The sequence below is a fragment of the Oncorhynchus gorbuscha genome, linkage group LG04 (assembly GCF_021184085.1).
Source record: "Oncorhynchus gorbuscha isolate QuinsamMale2020 ecotype Even-year linkage group LG04, OgorEven_v1.0, whole genome shotgun sequence".
Classification (NCBI taxonomy): Eukaryota; Metazoa; Chordata; class Actinopteri; order Salmoniformes; family Salmonidae; genus Oncorhynchus; species Oncorhynchus gorbuscha.
In genome coordinates this window covers 37,592,308-37,610,848 of record NC_060176.1, presented here as the reverse complement: position 1 = coordinate 37,610,848, position 18,541 = coordinate 37,592,308, and the positions used below count along the sequence as shown (strand labels likewise).

General features: G+C 43.8%; 1 protein-coding gene across 1 annotated transcript in view; it reads right to left on the bottom strand.

Moving 5' to 3' along the window:
* znrf3 (zinc and ring finger 3) overlaps nucleotides 1–18,209 on the bottom strand; it is a 116,057-nt gene extending 97,848 nt beyond the window's left edge. The window contains 1 exon segment of the mRNA XM_046346718.1: nucleotides 17,742–18,209. Within this exon segment, the coding sequence (XP_046202674.1) occupies nucleotides 17,742–17,972 (231 nt within the window). The 5' untranslated portion in view covers nucleotides 17,973–18,209.
* Nucleotides 18,210–18,541: the final 332 nt, after the last annotated feature.

The window sequence follows — 18,541 nt, the reverse complement described above, 5'->3', positions numbered from 1 at the left end:
TTAGAGGGGAACAATGAAAAAAGCAGTGGAACTGGCTTCAAGGCCCAGAGTTGAGTTTGAGGGCTACAAAGTGACTATGGGGCCTGGTCAAAAGCAGTGCACTATATAGGGAATAGAGTGCCATTTGGGAGTCATCCTTTCCTTCAGCATGAGCTTCCAGCTGTCATGGGAGCTGTCAATGAGTTATCTGTCTGATGATCTTGGCGGCATTTTGAAAGCGTCTGCAGTCACACATGCGCATGCCTGTTCTGTCACACACACACGCACGCACACGCACACACACACACACACACACTAGGGCTGCAGACTGCGACCATTTAGTTGCATTTTGTGACCATTTGACTTGGCTGTGCAAGTTTTAAAAAGTATATTGGTCACTTCGGTGCAAGCTGCACATTCTAAATGGTCACCTAAAAAAAAAAGACCTATTTTTTTAAGGCTAAAACCCTTGTGATTTGGTCAAACCGTAAAGTACAATTTTGGAATGAAAGTGTCTGCCTGCCAGTGTACATGTTTGGCTGGGGCCTGCTGCTGTTAGAGATTGCCAATCTCTCCCTCCTTTCCTGGGGGGGGAAAAAATGCTTGAGGAGAAAAAAAACGGTTTTGATTGTATAACATTTTAAAGTCCAATTGCCGGGAGAACACAGCTATTCCTGTTGTCACAGTATCCTGTTGGGGAGAGGTGGTTACCAGCTTTCTGTAGGTATACTTTTTATTTCTCAACTCTACATTTTTAGCTAAATAGCAACTATTTTACAAACAAGATATGTGATATGGCTTTGAGATAAGGAGTGGGCAAAATGCGCATTGGCCATTGCGAGTGCATAGAACGTATTGGGCGGTAGGCTACAACTGCACAAAAAAAATGGGACATTAAATTGACTGTTAAATGAATGCATGGCTCCTTCTCCGTGGCCGACGGAGCCGCGTCCTCAGGGCATGCGCAGACCAGCTGGCAGGTGTGTTTACGGACATATTCAATCACTCCCTATCCCAGTCTGCTGTCCCCACATGCTTCAAGACGGCCACCATTATCCCTGTACCCAAGTATGCAAAGATAACTGAACTAAATGACTACCGCTCAATAGCACTCACTTGTCATCGTGAAGTGCTTTGAGACTAGTCAAGGATCATATCACCTCAACCTTACCTGTCACTCTAGACCCACTTCAATTTGCTACTGCCCCAATAGGTCCACAGACGATGCAATCGCCATAACACTGCATACTGCCCTATCCCATCTGAACAAGAGGAATACCTATGTAATAATGCTGTTCATTGACTACAGCTCAGCATTCAACACCATAGTATCCTACAAGCTCATCATTAAGCTTGAGGCCCTGGGTCTCAATCCTGCCCTGTGCAATTGGGTCCTGGACTTTGACGGTCCGCCCCCAGGTGGTGAAGGTAAGAAACAACTTCTCGACTTCACTGATCCTCAACACTGGGGCCCCACAAGGGTGCCTGCTCAGCCCCCTCCTGTACTCCCTGTTCACCCATGACTGCATGGCCATGCACGCCTCCAACTCAATCATCAAGTTTGCAGACGACACAACAGCAGTGTGCTTAATTACCAACAACGCAGAGGCAGCCTACAGGGAAGAGGTGAAGGCACTCGGAGTGTGGTGTCAGGAAAACAACTTCTCACTCAACGTCAACAAAACAAAGGAGATGATCATGGACTTCAGGAAACAGCAGATGGAGCACCCCCCTATCCACATCGACTGGACACCAGTTAAGAAGATTGAAAGTGTAAATTTTCTCAGCAGCCTACACATCACCTACAAACTGAAATGGTCCACCCACACAGACAGTGTGTGCAACAGCGCCTCTTCAACGTCAGCAGGCTAAAGAAATTTGGCTTGTCACCTAAAACCCTCACAAACTTTTACAGATGTACAATTGAGAGCATCTTGTTGGCTGTATCACCGCCCTCAACCGCAAGGCTCTCTAGAGGGTGAGGACAAACTACCTGCCCTCCAGGACACCTACAGCACCACATGTCACTGGAAGGCCAAAATGATCATCAAGGACAACAACCACCCGAGCCACTGCCTGTTCACCTCGCTACCATCCAGAAGGCGAGGTCAGTACAGGTGCATGAAAGCTGGGACCGAAAGAGTGAAAAACAGCTTCTATCTTAAGGCCATCAGACTATTAAAACAGCCATCCCTAACAAAGAGAGGCTGCTGTCTACATACAGACTCAAATCATTGGCCACTTTAATAAATTAATCACTAGTCACTTTAAATAATGCAACTTTAATAATGTTTACATATCTTACATTACTCATCTCATATGTATATACTGTATCTTATACCATCTATTGCATCTTGCCTATGCCTCTCTGTCATCGCTCATCCATATATTTCTATGTACATATTCATATTCCATCCCTTTAGATTTTTGTGTATTAGGTAGTTGTTGTGGAATTGTAAGATTATTTGTTAGATATTACTGCACTGTCACACCTAGAAGCACAAGCATTTCACTACACTCGCATTAACATCTGCTAACCATGTGTATGTGACATAAAAGTTGATTTGATAGCAGCGGGTATTAGATTTAGTGATCTAGATAATAATGTGTTTTGAGTTTCCACTTACTCAGGTGGTGCATTAGCCCCAAATAAATTAGCCTAGAATATTAGTTTACATGAAGATGCAGGCAAATTCATCTCTTTTCAACAAATATATATATATATTCTGGAGCCTTATTTTAACAGTAAAATATAACAGCCTAATTATCAACACAAAATGTAGCCCTTTACACGCGTACCCCTATACAGGTTGAAAATTGCAGATTTGGACACTGATAAGTGCCTAAACTGAAACGCAGTGGCTGTAAGTAATATGCTATAAATGACATCAGAGCTCAGGGTCTCAGCTTCACAGCTCTGTATGAGTTTTGACTGACAGCCATTTTGAACTTGAGCACCGTGCGCGACAAGAAGTTGCACCCCCATCCCTCCCACTATGTTTTGAGGGAATGTTGTGACGAAAGGGGAATGTTGAGCGAAATGAGGGAATGAGGGAATGTTGAGCGAAAGATGTGACGTTGAGGATTATAATAAATACCGCTTTGATGTTATACATGCAAGACAAACACCCGTGAGTTCAAATGTGCACTTCACATTTCCATATCATAAAACCCGTGCAAAAAACAGTGTCAACGTTTATGATCACTAGGTCTGATGTACAGTTACAAGATGGCATGGTGCCATACCCTGGGTTGTCCTGAACAGAATTAGCCTGTTGTATTGAGAAGGACATTGATGAGGACCATGCATCTGAATGCACTCGTGAATCTGTTCTACGCACACCAAAATTACGATATGCTTCTCCGAATTACCTTACCTCTAATTTAGCTAGTCATGTTGGCAATAGAACAACTTTCAAATGACGCCCACCCGAACCAGATTGCGATTTATAATGGACTCTTTTTTTGGATTGAGTAAACAACAACATTAATTGTGTGTGATGGCGAGGATGCGGAGCTGAGTTTTTTTAAGTCATAAAAGTGCATTGAAATTACTTAGGAACTGTGCACACTTTGGAGAAGTGCGTGGCCACTTGGAGACACCGGTTCTTCCTCTCACTCAAACCCCCTTGTCATGTTGCACCTACCCCACATTTTACAAGAATATTCTAATCATGTTACTGAATGTATCCAGAGTATTTTCAGATTGTTATCAACAAATTCGGTGAAAAGTACAGTAAATGTAAAAATGCACATAAACATATTTGGATTCAGTCTTGTGTCAGGTGAACTGTTGTGTCCTCACCTTTAGTCTAATAATTTTCCCATAATCTCCAAACCGTTCCCTTTTAACTGCTACCATGGGTATGCATTTCATATTTCTTCTGTAAGAAACCTTTCAATATAGCCCTATCAATATATGGGCTCCCGAGTTGGGCAGCGGTCTAAGGCACTTCATCTCAGTCACTAAGATATCATAACCGCCATTGATAAAAGACAGTACTGTGCAGGCGTCTTCATCGACCTGGCCAAGGCTTTCGACTCTGTCAATCACCGTATTCTTATCGGCAGACTCAATAGCCTTGGTTTCTCAAATGACTGCCTCGCCTGGTTCACAACCTACTGGTGAACCAGTAGTTCAGTTCAGTGTGTCAAATCAGAGGGCCTGTTGTTCAGACCTTTGGCAGTCTCTATTGGGGTGCCACAGGGTTCAATTCTCGGGCCGACTCTGATCCACCTCTACACAGACAACACCATGCTGTATACATCTGGCCCTTCTTTGGACACTGTGTTAACTTCTTCTAGATTTTGATAGAAAACACTGAGGTTTCTAATACTGTTTGAATGGTGTCTGTGAGTATAACAGAACTCATATGGCAGGCAAAAACCTGAGAAAAAAATCCAACCCGGAAGTGGGAAATCTGAGATTTATAGTTTTTCAAATCATTGCCTATCGAATATACAGTGTCGATGGGGTCATATTGCACTTCCTAAGGCTTCCACTAGATGTCAAGAGTCTTTAGAACCTCGATGCTTCTACTGTGAAGGATGAGGGAATAAGAGCTGATGGAGTCAGGGGTCTGGCATGAGTTGATCACGCACGCTCACGTGAGAGTTAGCTGCGTTCCATCGCATTTCTACAGACAAAGGAATTCTCTGGTTGAAACATTATTGAAAATGTATGTTAAAAACATTCTAAAAATGGATTCGTTTGACATGTTTCTACAAACTGTAATATTACTTTTTGTCTGAACTTTCACCTGGACTTGCCGCGCCTCATGAGTTTGGATTGTGTACTAAACACACAAACAAAAAGGAGGTATCTGGACATAAATGGTGGACTTTATCGAACAAATCAAACGTTTATTGTGGAACTGGGATTCCTGGGAGTGCATTCTGATGAAGATCATCAAAGGTAAGTGAATATTTATAATGCTATTTCTGACTTCTGTTGACTCCACAACATGGCGGATATCTGTATGGCTTGTTTTGTTGTCCGAGTGCTGTACTCAGATTATTGCATGGTGTGCTTTTTCAGTACAGCTTTTTTGAAATATGACACAGCGGTTGCATTAAGGAGAAGTGGATCTAAAATTCCATGCATTACACTTGTATCTTTTAGCGATGTTTATTATGAGTATTTCTGTAAATTGACGTGGCTCTCTGCAAAATCACTGTTTTAGAACTACTGAACATTACATTGGCGCGTTAACAGATTTTTGCATATAAATATGAACTTTATCGAACAAAACATACATGTATTGTATAACATGAAGTCCTATGAGTGGCATCTGATGAAGATCATCAAAGGTTAGTGATTCATTTTATCTCTATTTCTGCTTTTTGTGACTCCTGTCTTCGGCTGGAAAAAATGGCTGTGTTTTTCTGTGACTAGGTAGTGACCTAACATAATCGTTTGGTATCACTACTCTGGACAGTTTTGACAACTGCAAATACCTAAGTGTCTGGTTAGACTGTAAACTCTCCTTCCAGACTCACATTAACCTTTTGTGACTAGGGGCAGTATTGTCATTTTTGGAGAAAAAAAAACTTTCCCGTAGTAAACGGGATATTTTGTCAGGACAAGATGCTAGAATATGCATATAATTGACAGCTTAGGATAGAAAACACTCTAAAGGTTCCAAAACTGTAAAAAAAATATTGTCTGTGAGTATAACAGAACTGATGTTGCAGGCGAAAGCCTGAGAAAAATTCAATCCAGAAGTGCCTCATGTTTTGAAAGCCCTGCGTTCCAATGTGTCCCTATTGAGCAGTGAATGGGCTATCAACCAGATTACTCTTTCTTGTGATGTAGTTTTACACATTTATGTTGAAGAATACCCGTAGACATTGCGCAAGTGGTCACCTGATGCTCCCAGAGAGATTCTTGCGTAAAATACAGAGGTAGCCATACTCCAATTGGTCCTATTGAAAAAATAATTGTCCCGATGGATATATTATCGAATAGATATTTGAAAAACACCTTGAGGATTGATTATAAACAACGTTTGCCATGTTTCTGTCGATATTATGGAGCTAATGTTATGTAATGAATATTTTTCGCCGTTTTCGTGACTGCAATTTCCAGGAGATTTCTCAGCCAAACGTGAAGAACAAACGGATCTATTTCGCCTACAAAAATAATATTTTTGGAAAAAAGGAACATTTGCTATCTAACTGGGAGTCTCGTGAGTGAAAACATCCGAAGCTCATCAAAGGTAAACGATTTAATTTGATTGCTTTTCTGATTTTTCCGTGACTAAGTTACCTGCTGCTAGCTGGACAAAATGCTATGCTAGGCTATCGATAAACTTACACAAATGCTTGTCTAGCTTTGGCTGTAAAGCATATTTTGAAAATCTGAGATGACAGGGTGATTAACAAAAGGCTAAGCTGTGTCTCAATATATTTTCACTTGTGATTTTCATGAATAGGATTTTTTTTTAGTAATATTTATGTCCGTTGCGTTATGCTAATTAGTGTCAGATGATGACAGCGGTCCCATTCACGGGATGGGGTGTCAGAGGTTAAGCATCTCCAATCCAAAATTAAAACTAGAATTGGCTTCCTATTTCACAACAAAGCTTCCTTCACTCATGCTGCCAAATATATACTCGTAAACATCCCCATATTGTTCTTTTTATTTATTTTTTGTTCTTTTGCACCCCAGTATCTCTACTTGCACATCATCATCTGCACATCTATCACTCCAGCGTTAATGCTAAATTGTAATTATTTCGCCTCTATTGTTATGCAGGTGAATGAGGACCCAAAAGCGACTTGGCGAAAACAGAGTCTTTAATCCAGTTAAAGGAAATAGCAATACTCCTAGACAACTCGGAGCGGTAAATTAAGCATACAAAACAATTCCACTCGTAATCACGAGAACTGACTGGAGACTCGATAATAAACTGCAGGTTGCCTCGGGAAGGCACTTGACCGTAGCAGACTCAGACACCTGCTCACCACGCAGCATCTGAGGGAAACACGACACGACAGGGCGATACAAAGACACAGCACGGTGAACAATATACAAGGATCCGACAGGGCAGAAACGGAAAACAAGGGGAGAAATAGGGACTCTAATCAGGGGAAAAGATAGGGAACAGGTGTGGGAAGACTAAATGATTGATTAGGGGAATAGGAACAGCTGGGAGCAGGAACGGAACGATAGAGAGAAGAGAGAGAGAGAGGGAGAGAGAAAAAAGGGAAACGAACCTAAAAAGACCAGCAGGGGGAAAACGAACAGAAGGAAAAGCAAAATGACAAGACAATATAAGACAAAACATGACATCTATGGCCTATTTATGGTCTTACCTCCCTAATCTTACTACATTTGCACACACTGTACATGGATTTTTCTATTGTGTTATTGACTGTACGTTTATTTATCCCTTGTGATACTCTGTGTTGTTGTTTTTAAATCGCACTGCTTTGCTTTATCTTGGCCAGGTCACAGTTGTAAATGATAACTTTTTGGCCTAATTGGTTAAATTCCCGGTTTGAATTCAGGCTGTATGACATCCGGTCGTAAGAATTTGTTCTTAACTGACTTGCCTAATTAAATAAAAATTGAATAAAAATACAATAAAAACAATGGGCCAATTCCCACAAGTGTAAAGGGTTAATAAAGCACTGTGAACAACTTAATAAGATGACTCGTTCTTTCTATTGCTTGACACCACAGAAAAAAATTTGGTGAGACCAAATCATGGGCTGGTGCCACCAACTCAAAAACGAAAATGTTCGTCTGGAGCCCTGCACATGCAAACACAAACACAGCCAGGCCCTGTATAAACTTTACAAAGAACAGAGTCAACTGTGTTCCACCTGTTGTGTACTTTAGGAACGCCCAGTGGATTAGCCTGTTGAATAAGGTAAAAACTCCCATCCAAGATCATCAGTCCATCTCACCAGAGCTTCTCCGGTCCACAGCCCAGCGAGCCAATGTTCTAAAACACTAACTCCACTTTACACAGTTGAATCAAGTTCCTTACAGAGAACATCTAGGATTAAATCTACCCCTCCCTCCTCCACCTACAAGGTGTCTGTAACTATGTTGGGCCTCAAACGAAATCTCACTGCTCACCAAAAGTATTTTTCCTTCCACTCGAACAGGCAGCAGGGAGAGAGGGAACACCTCCACCTTTATTTGAAAGAGGAGTGGAACAGAGCAAAGCGTAAGGATTTAGCCCCAGGGCTGACATTACATCATCGTGGGGTTTCTCAGCAGAGCGGTGTATCAGGGACCGGAATTATTCACTGAACCCTTTGAAGAACTCAGCCTGGCCCTGCCTCTCCCTCCCGCTCTCTTTCTTCTTCCTCTCTCGCTCTCACCTCGTGTCTCTCTCTGCCTCTTTCTCTCTCTGTCGCTGTCCCTCTCTCTGCCTCTCTGTGTCGCTCTCTTTCTCTCCGCCTCTGCCTCAGAGCGGCAGGTCCTTTGATGCTAGTACTGTGAGCTGCGTTTGCGTGAGCACGTTGTGGCCTCCCAGCCCTCCCCTCCCCGCCCGATACTATCTGCTCAGACGGCACATTCATGTGGTTTATCTATGCAGCACAGCCAGACTGCAGTAGCCTTTCACCCTCCCATCCTTCCCTGCCTACCACAGGCCCTTCCCTGTTCAGGGTCCAAAACTGGAAAGGTAGGTAGCCAGGCAGGGCAGGGCAGAAAAGCTGGCATGCAAGCAGGGCAGGGCAAGGTGGTAGGTCAGGCAGCAGCTTGGCTTTGATATGGTGTAGTGTAATCCTGTGTATTTGGGGGGGGGGGGGGGTAGGGATCACACACACAATCAAGGAAGCGATTTTTCCAGATGAGTAGACCCATTTCTCACTCCCAAGATCTGGGACACGTCGCTTACATGAGCTCTGGGAAGGGGAGGAAGGAGATGGGGGACCAGAGATGATACATCTTCCCCCTGTACTCAGGGGAGACGCCTGACTACGATGGCACTTCACCGGGAAAGTAAATGACGCTCCCAGCCAACCCAGTCTGGTCCAATCAGCCAGCCCCAATTCATCATACCTCAGGCCCCATTGTCGAAGAGCCTCCTTGGTTGGCTGGGTCCTCCTCATTACTGGAACCGCCGACACCACCACCGGGGGGGGGGGGGGCCACCAAGAGGGGGAATCGGGCTGAAGGGGGTAGCTGGTGGAGGCCGGGGCTTCCACCTCCACCAAATAATCCCAGCCAAGCTATTTGTCCCCATAGGGCAGCCTTATAAATGACCCTTATACCACAGTTGTGTAAGAGTCCAAAAGAGGAAACAATTGGAGGAGAGAGAGAGAAATGACCAGGCTGTGACAGAGGATGTGTCAGCCTTATGGTTTGTGCAGACCCCTAATAACACTGATATGATACATTAGTCTTGGGACAGACGGAGGCACAAAACCAATAATGCCTTCCACTGAGTAATAACAATATAATGCTAATAAGCCTGGAACACAGAAATGGCATCAAGGGACTTCCATTAGCCAAACTGGCTTACTATAATAAACCGGTATGAAAGAGCAGGGAACAATAGATATGGGATTTGATGATTATGAAACTAATAATTAATTCTCCTTACAATGAAGCTCAGTGAGTGGAGGTTTATATAGATCAAAGGAAAGCAGTGGTAAAAAGACCTCTGAAAGACCGAAGAGGCTGATGTCATTTATGTCACGATGTACACAAAGAGAGACCTTTGAACACCGTGGGAGTGAGACAGATTTGTGATAAGGCTTCTCCTCTCATGACAGCGTGAGCAAACCAGGTTAACGGGCGCTAAGTGTGTGCGTGTATTTGACGTGCAAAAGTGTGTATGTGTGTGTGTGTGTGTGCGCACAATCCGAGCCTGTACGTACGTGCTTGTGTGGAGCCAGCCAGACAGAGGGCAGAGGACTGAAAGCGACTCCAGGCCATGCAGCTAGCTAGCTACCCAACTACCTTCCCCAGTCAGTTCACAGTCCCAGAGTCTATCAGTCTATCTATTGGTGTATAGAAGCACAACAAAAGGGGGGCTGTACTGGTGTTATAGACCTCCCTCCAGTAGTCAGCACATTCCTGACCAACAACAAAGCCTACCTCTGCTCTGCCTGGACCCTCCATGGATAGTGAGCATTGTCATCTCCCTCCTAACCCAAACTCTAGCCCCCGTCGTAGCCCCACAGCCTTTGTTTTCTAGCTAGACCTTCTGTGTCAGGGGATAGAAATGTAGGCTGACTGAGGCCGGATGCAGCCAAGGGATGGACTGGCCCTTTCAGCACGACAGTCAACAAAGAGGGGAATGATGACCACGATGGGGCTTTTCAGAAGTTAATGCAACCCAGTCTCAGTCCCCTCACTGTGGTTCTGACTCAAAAGACAGGCAGAGAGAGAAGCTGCCTGCTAATCTCTCAGAGAGGAGCATCAAAGCCTCTCTCCCGCTCTCCCATCTCTCACTCAGCCCAGTGGAAAGTAACTTAGCTGTTGAGGCCACCAGAACTAATACGCACTGGATCCAGCTGTTCTGCACAGATACACACACAGAATGGGGGGGGGGGAAGCAAGAGGCAGAACAGGTCCGTGAAAACAGGAGACATAAATGTCCCCCAGGTTGTTGGTTAGTGAGATAGTCAGTGTGTTGGCAGCTGAAAGACAGGGGGAGAGGTATGAGGCAGTTAAGCTGTTGGTCCGATTTAGAATGTCAAACAACACCTCCAACATCCATCACAAGCCCACGGTGCTTTGTGGCAGGCCGTGATGCAACAACGTACAGATTAGTGATAGGGAGTTGTGATATACCGGTACACGTTTGTTGTGAAGGGAAAAGGCAAGTGTTAGGGCCTGGTTCCTCGTCTGTGTGTCAAAGGAGGAGGAGACAGCAGGGGAAGAAGAAAGCAGAAGAGTGAGAGTGAGTGAGAGAGAGAGAGAGAAACTATTCTGTTCTATTCCCGAAAAATACAAACGCAACCTCAAATGACTTTGGCTTGGACTTAAAAGTGGAGCCGGGCGGCGGTTAAAGAGACGATAGCACTTAAAATACAGCTGCCACCGCGAAACCAATAAATGGAGAAAGTAGGCGAGCAGGGCGCTTTTAACCTTTTAAACCCTATAGCTATATAGTGCTAGCTGCTTGTGTACTGCTTCTGTTGCTTGGCGGCAGGCGAGGCGGGCGGCGCTGGGAGGGGTCCTGTTCCGGGTACCTCCCGTCCTTTCTGGGCTTTGCCCATTATGGCCTCCTCTCTTGGGGTTTCTAGCCTGTGGTCGAGAGCGAGCGAGAGAAAGCAGCGCTGCCTGGATCCCTCAACCACACCAAGCTCTCATTATAGTCTAAATGCAGCGGGACATAACTCCTGCCTGGCCCGCTCACTTTCTGAGCTGAGAGGAGCTTGGGATCCTCGTTTTCTAACTTTGTTGGTATGTGCAATGCACAGGCTTTTATGATTGGTAAGTCAGATAAAGCTACTGTATAGGCTATCCACTCCCAAGGAAATGACTCAATGTCAAAATATCAACATTTGATGCAGGTTATGGGTGGACTTCAAAAAGGTGGCAGGTTGAGACTGTGAGTGAGACAAAGAGCCTTGGAGTCTCTGCTGGCTTTCTTCTGTCACTTTATTTCACAGGATGTTTGAGACATTCCAAGGATGGAAGTGAGACGAAAGCCACATTCTGGTTCTGGTTTAAGTTCCATCTGGGACTGACAGATGCTGCCACAACTCTGTCCCTGCCTTGGTCCCTGCCTGCTCCTCTGGCCCTGCCTGCTCCTCTGGCCCTGCCTGCTCCTCTGGCCCTGCCTGCTCCTCTGGCCCTGCCTGCTCCTCTGGCCCTGCCTGCTCCTCTGGCCCTGCCTGCTCCTCTAGCATGCTGTGGACAGCATAGCCAAGCTGCAAGGAAATCAGACACAGATGTGTGCTCTGCTCTGCTTAGGCCATGAGATGAGATGCAGGCAGCTTCCTTTGCCAGGCTAAAGGAACAGACAGCTTGGCCCGGGGAGAGACAATGTGGAGACAATAGGAGATATGATGAACAGATGGGAAAACCAAAACCAATGGCAAAACACTGGTAAGTGCAAGTATAATGCATTATGATGCAGTTATAATGCATTGTGAGATGTGTTATAAGAATATTTGAACAATTATAATACTTTATCACTTCATAATAAAAAAAAAGTGTCATGCCGCTGTAATTACTGATTGATATTCAACCGATGTAAAAAAAGAGCAACATAAGCGTTGCTATGGAGACAGATTGTAATAACTATGTGCATCCGATAATAAATGTCATCCCAAACCAGGAAGTAGTATCAGTAGCTTCTACCCCTATGCAGATCCGGTTTAAGTCGGCACCCTATTCCCTATATAGTGCACTACTTTTGACCAGAGCCCTATGGGCCCAGGTCCAAATTAGTGCAGTAAATAGGGAATAGGGTGATATTTGGGACGCAGCCCAGATGGTGATGACTGATGGGGATACCCTCCAACTGTGTAAATATCGGTTGGCATCGTGATGGTGAATCTGAGCTCACTGTCGCCCGGATCGTCCACCTGAGTGAATCAGGCGGGGGTGGCAGTGTGGTCCCGCCATCATGGCCCCGTGTCATGATCTTTACCAATGTCAACACCACCGTGCGGTTGTGCCGATGAGGAGACACACTCCCCGTTGTTTACAGCAAGGTTTGGAGTTAAACACCATCATATTCACATTCACACACTGCCTCCTGTAGTAGGGTTCAAAGTTAGTGGATTCCCGAAATGATTGACCCCCTTGATAAAGACGAGGAGAAATTACTATATAAAATTAAATCATTCAAATACTGAGCTATATTTATATTGTATGCTAAAATAAAATTGGGAATTTATACTACTACAATTGCGAAGAGAAAGAGATGTTGTTTAACAAGTAGGACAGCGTACTGTACCTATTAAACCTACTTCGATCTTTCAATTTAATGTTTCAAACAATGAATCTGTCTGTTATTATTCTACACCAAAAGCCAATCAGATGTTTTACTGTCAAGTTATGTGCAAGTTCCCACGAGTGGACAATTTGAAAGCTGCAACAAAAACTTGGGTTGAGGCGGCCTAAGATATATTTTGTGTAACTTCTCGGATAAGTGATCATACTTTATGTACAATTAAGAGAGGAATGTACTGATATGCACATGATAGCATATTTTATGGGCATCAATGACTATTTCTTGCCAATTGGAAATCTGGGCTTTTCACGCTCGTCAAAGTCACACAGTAGCAACATCACTTGGTGAACTACAACATGATAGTAGACTTCAGGCATTAACAGCGAACATTTTGAAATGCCTCTTATTTTACTCTTAAAAATGAACCTTGCATTATTATACATAGATGACATTTTTGTACATTTGACATTTCTCATGTGGGCTTAAAGGGTGCAGTAGCACAAAGAGCACTCCCTCTTATACAGAATGTAAACAGCAATAAAGAAATATTGTTCAATATGATCAATGCTACATTTCCATAATATTGTAGACTACAGTGTATATTTATACCCCAAACGATTGGTTTTTAAATATGTTATGAGTAAACGTTGCTATTCTGTCTATTTTAACAATAAATCCCTGTTGTTCCAAAAGCCCAGCATGCTCCGATTGAGACGAGTTTGCAGAGACACACACGGGGATAGTGTGTTGATAGCCCTAATATTCAATGATCATGAGCATAATAGTTTTTTGTTCAGATTTAAGTTGATTAAAAACACAAAAACTACAGTTAGGCATATTGTGCATTTAGCCATGGTGTCAATTAGAATCCTCTGTACCGTCCCCAAGACGTTTGTTGGAGTGGCGAGTTGGAAAATGACTATATAATGTAGCTCAGTACTGGTACTTGTTCTATACAGTCTTTTTTGTTCATCTTTAGCAAGAGGGTCAATCATTTCACTGTATCATTTCACTGTAAATGGTGCCACACTCAAACCCACACAACATATTCATTGACAATGAAGACAACCGTCACAAATGACTAAAAACTGCAGAGACAAAACGTGAAGTGACAACAATGTATGCAAGTTGTATTTTAACAAAGGCTGTGGCTACAGTAGATCCGTCCTTGATTTTCTTTCACAACCCATCACACCAGTTGAACTTAAGGCCGGTCATTTGTATTTATCAGTGGGGGCTGCTGCAGGGAGGACGGCTCATAATAAAGGCTGGAATGGTGTGTTTTCCATGTGGTTGATACCATTCCATTGACTCCATTCCAGGCATTACTATGAGCTGACCTCCCCTCAGCAGCATCCACTGATATTATTATATTCTGTGTTCTAAAATCTACATTCTCTGTTCTAATTCTACGTTCCACATTCTAATGGCATGTAGTCAGTCACAGGGTAGATGTTGAGGGGACCGCTACACCTGCAGAGAGAATAGCCCATACAGTTTCACTCCTGGACTGAGGGTGATTTAAAGAGACATTGATACCTCCCTATTATGTAGTCAAATTGTAGGCAATCAGGGACCTGGGAACTGGCCTAGCTGGTAGGGAGGGAGAAAGAGAGGGATAAGCTGATCGTTCTGGACTCTGGCGTCTCATCCACATCAAGTCATCTCACTTTCCCCTTAACGGTGCAGAGCAAGTAGAAAATTGACTTAATTTATTATTTTTGGCCCCGCCGGCACATGCCGTTTTTTTGTTGTTGCACTCATGGGGCAGAGCTCAGGGGGTGTTCGCTTTGGGGAGCAGGAGAGTAAGGGGGAGAGCGTAGTGGTTACTGAACCACTTTGCTCAGGAACCATGCCAAGCCCCCCCCCAGTCCTTCTAACACCAACCGCTACCTACTGAGGTCTAGAGACCACTGTACATAAGAGGTAGAGCAAACCCCCAGGGGCCAAACGGCTGGGACTGACTGAGGCCTTGCCTTCCTAACCTGGCCGACTCGGCCCTGTAAACCACCTGTCAAGACTCAGACGGTGCCAAGTAAAGGCCTCCATTCACACTGACTGGGAGAATGCTGAAACAAAGACAGCCAACGGCAGCGAAGTGGAGTGGCTAAAGAGAGAGGACAGTGTGAGAAATACATGGAGGGGACTAGTGATTTGGGGGTGAAAGCTATGATCCCTTATTGATGCCACTTGTTAAATCCACTAAAAAAGAAATCAGTGTAGATGAAGGGGAAGAGCCAGTTAAATGAGACATGAATTGTGTATTCATTCGGGGTATGGTAGTAGGTGCCAGGCGCACCGGTTTGTGTCAAGTACTGCAACGCTGCTGGGTTTTTCATTCTCAACAGTTTCCCGTGTGTATAAAGAATGGTCCATCCCCCCCAAAGAACATCCAGCCAATGTGACACAACTGTGGGAAGCATTGGAGTCAACATGGGCCAGCATCCCTGTGGAACGCTTTCAATACCTTGTAGAGCCCATGCCAAGGAATTGAGGCTGTTCTGAGGGCATAAAAAGTGTGTGTGGGGGAGGGGGGGTGCAACTCAATATTAGGAAGGTATTCCTAATGTTTGGTTTACTCAGTGTATTGAATCGTGAGAATTACAATACATATCGTATCGGCACCTAAGTATCATGATAATATCGTATCGTGGGGTCCATGGCTATTCCCAGCCTAGAGGGGACAATAGTGAAAGTATTTTGGTATGGTAATAACAAGTCTTACAATTCATTATAACTAGGGCCGGGATGAAAGTATCGTGATACTCATTGGTATCAAGGAAACTGAAGGTTTAACTGCAATAGGAAAACAACCCTAATGTTGGAAACCAACATCATTACGTTGCCCTTCAAGGTCACATTTGATAGATTTTACAAGCTATAGCATACAATATTTTGCATACAGCAGGTTTTTAGAAGACCAAATACTGGTATCTTCACAGCCCTAATTATAATTGCATCATAATGCATTATACCTGTGGGTACAAAGTCATCTCTACAGAAACATACACGAGAACCTACCCAGTTTCATTACACGAGGCTTACTAACACAGGATAGCAAGGCCTCTATGGTTTGAAATGCCATTACTTTAACAATTCAAAAATACAGTCTTAAGGTTGCCGTCTCTCTTAGTCAATCGTTCACAAAACACATAAACCACCAACAGTGACCGCTGAAACGGAACCAGTTGGACATGGTGATTCTGTCCTTCTGTACTGGACAAAATGTCCCTCCTCTTTACAAAGAAGGACAACGAATGCAAGCTGCCACACAGTGGTCACTATGTTAGCAAAGAAATGAAAAGCTAAATAGATGTTTTCAATGTAAAGTTGATGTCCCACATTTCTGTGGGGTTAGCAAGCCAAGCCAGAACTTCCAACACAAATGCTCTGTGTGTATAAACAGGATCCATTTCAGTGATAAATATTCGCTCTCCTTTGATCCTGATGGTCTTCCCGCAATGTGCTACTTTCATTACAAAATATGACAAATGGTTGTTATTTTTATGAAAACAAACTTGTGAGTGCACACGCGCACACACACACACACACAATTCATTCAAGTTCTCTTTGGGAAAGTGCATTCTTTGTGGCTCTGTAATGTAACTTCACTGTATGAGTTAGAAAGCAGTAATAAATGAGTTACAGACATCATTATAGATTCCCGCAATAATCCTAACCAGACCCAGATAAGGTATGTCATATATGAAGAGTGATGTGCAAACAACTCACACGGCTACTTCATTAAACCTGTAGGTTAGCACACTAATAGTCATAATTGGAGTCATCTTTGAAATTAGACCATTTCTAGCAAATCGTGGTCATGTGTTGGCTAGTGTAGCAGTGCAAACCACCACAAGGCTGAGATAGTTCTCCAAATCAGGACGGGTAGCAATAGACCACATCGTCCCGGTTTCATGCAGGGTAGGTTAGGCAACAGCGGGGTTGGAGGGGTCCGTGGCGTGGCCCGAAATCCACATGGCTGCAGGCTTGGTGGGCCATCAAAGGATTTAGTAGGCTGCTCTTGCGGGTGGTGCTTTACGGAAATGATTACGAACATTGCATGGTTGGTGAAGTAGTTATGTAGAAAGGCCATATCAAAACTAAGTAACGCGCTGGTACAATAAAATATATGGGAGAGATTGTTCAATTAATTTTTTAGGTTGTTACAAAACAACCACACAATAATTTAGCCTAGGCCAACTTCAAAGAAATTGTCTGTGATAATTGATCATGTATCTTCGCAGCGAGGCGGTACAGTAGGTAGGAGGTTTGTTTAGTTATATTGGTTGAACTAAGAATTTTTTAAAAATAAGTCAATAATGAAAACAAACAACCATCCACCAATTAATTGGGAACGAAATGACCTATAGGCGTACTGCTGAATGAAATCATTAGACGTTATTTGACGTTATTCTTGAGTACTCCCAGACAATATTTGATGAAACTGTGACCAACCATCTATCAGTTGTAACTCTGATCAAGTTGTGATGAACAACTTCTATGATTTTCCTGGGAACGTTTACAAGTGTAATAACCATGTTAATCCGTGAAAAAAAAGGTTATTGAATGTATATGCCATGGCAGATTCTGGGTGAATTTGAGCTTTTATCCCAAAAAGAACCTGCAATGTACATGTGAATGAGTTCCAAAAGATAGAAGCCATCTTGTAATCACATTTGGTAGCAATAGGAGGCTAGTACCATCCTCACACATACAACACACACAGTGCAACTCAACACCCCCCTCCCCACCCTTCGATAAAGTTTTAGAGTAGAGTAGCGAAGTAGAATGAACGACCAGGCTCAGTATACTGATAAGCAAACAGAGCCGTAGCAACATATTGTATATGTCCTTCCCACAACTTAACTGAGTTGTACATACTTGCACGATCTCGCCCTCCGCACTGATAGTGGCTCCTGCCTTTGAGAATCGTCCTTGCAACCCCGTCGTGTATGTAGTATAATCTCCATTTGGACTTGACTCAAACAGCACTACTTCCACAAAAGCCGTATCCTTGGCGAAAACCGTTCCAAGAGAAGTGGTGACCACGAAGATCACCAAGACCACCGAATCGGCTACACACTCTAACCTTCTCCTTGGTAAAATCATCATCTTGCCGGTTGGATATGCGCCGATCGGAACATAATTTCCAAGCGTGATTAGGTGATGGTGCTGAAATTCTGGAAATCGAATCTGAAGCGGGATCGATGCGTCAAAAGAGCGCCGTGTTTTCGCAATTGTGCAACGAAAGCTGTGCGTTGGCCGTGAGTGTTTATTTCACCATTGCAGCCTTGTCAATTACGTTGCTTGCTTGCTTGCCCGCTCGCACTTTCTCTCGCACTTTCTCTCTCTCTCTCTCTCTCTCTCTCTCTCTCTCTCTCTCTCTCTCTCTCTCTCTCTCTCTCTCTCTCTCTCTCTCTCTCTCTCTCTCTCTCTCTCTCTCTCTCTCTCTCTCTCTCTCTCTCTCTCTCCAGCTCTACAAAGCGGATCTCCTTTGATCTCCAAACACGTGATTGTTTTAGTTTTTTTTTCCTTCGAAAAGGGTTATCCCCACCCACCAATTTTCCTGACCCTCTACTTTCCACTCCCCGCTTTCGAGTGCCAGCATTCTGTTAAGGACGCGCGGCGCATTCGTCGTTAACACTTCCTATTTAGGAGCCTAATAGGTCGACAAGTATACC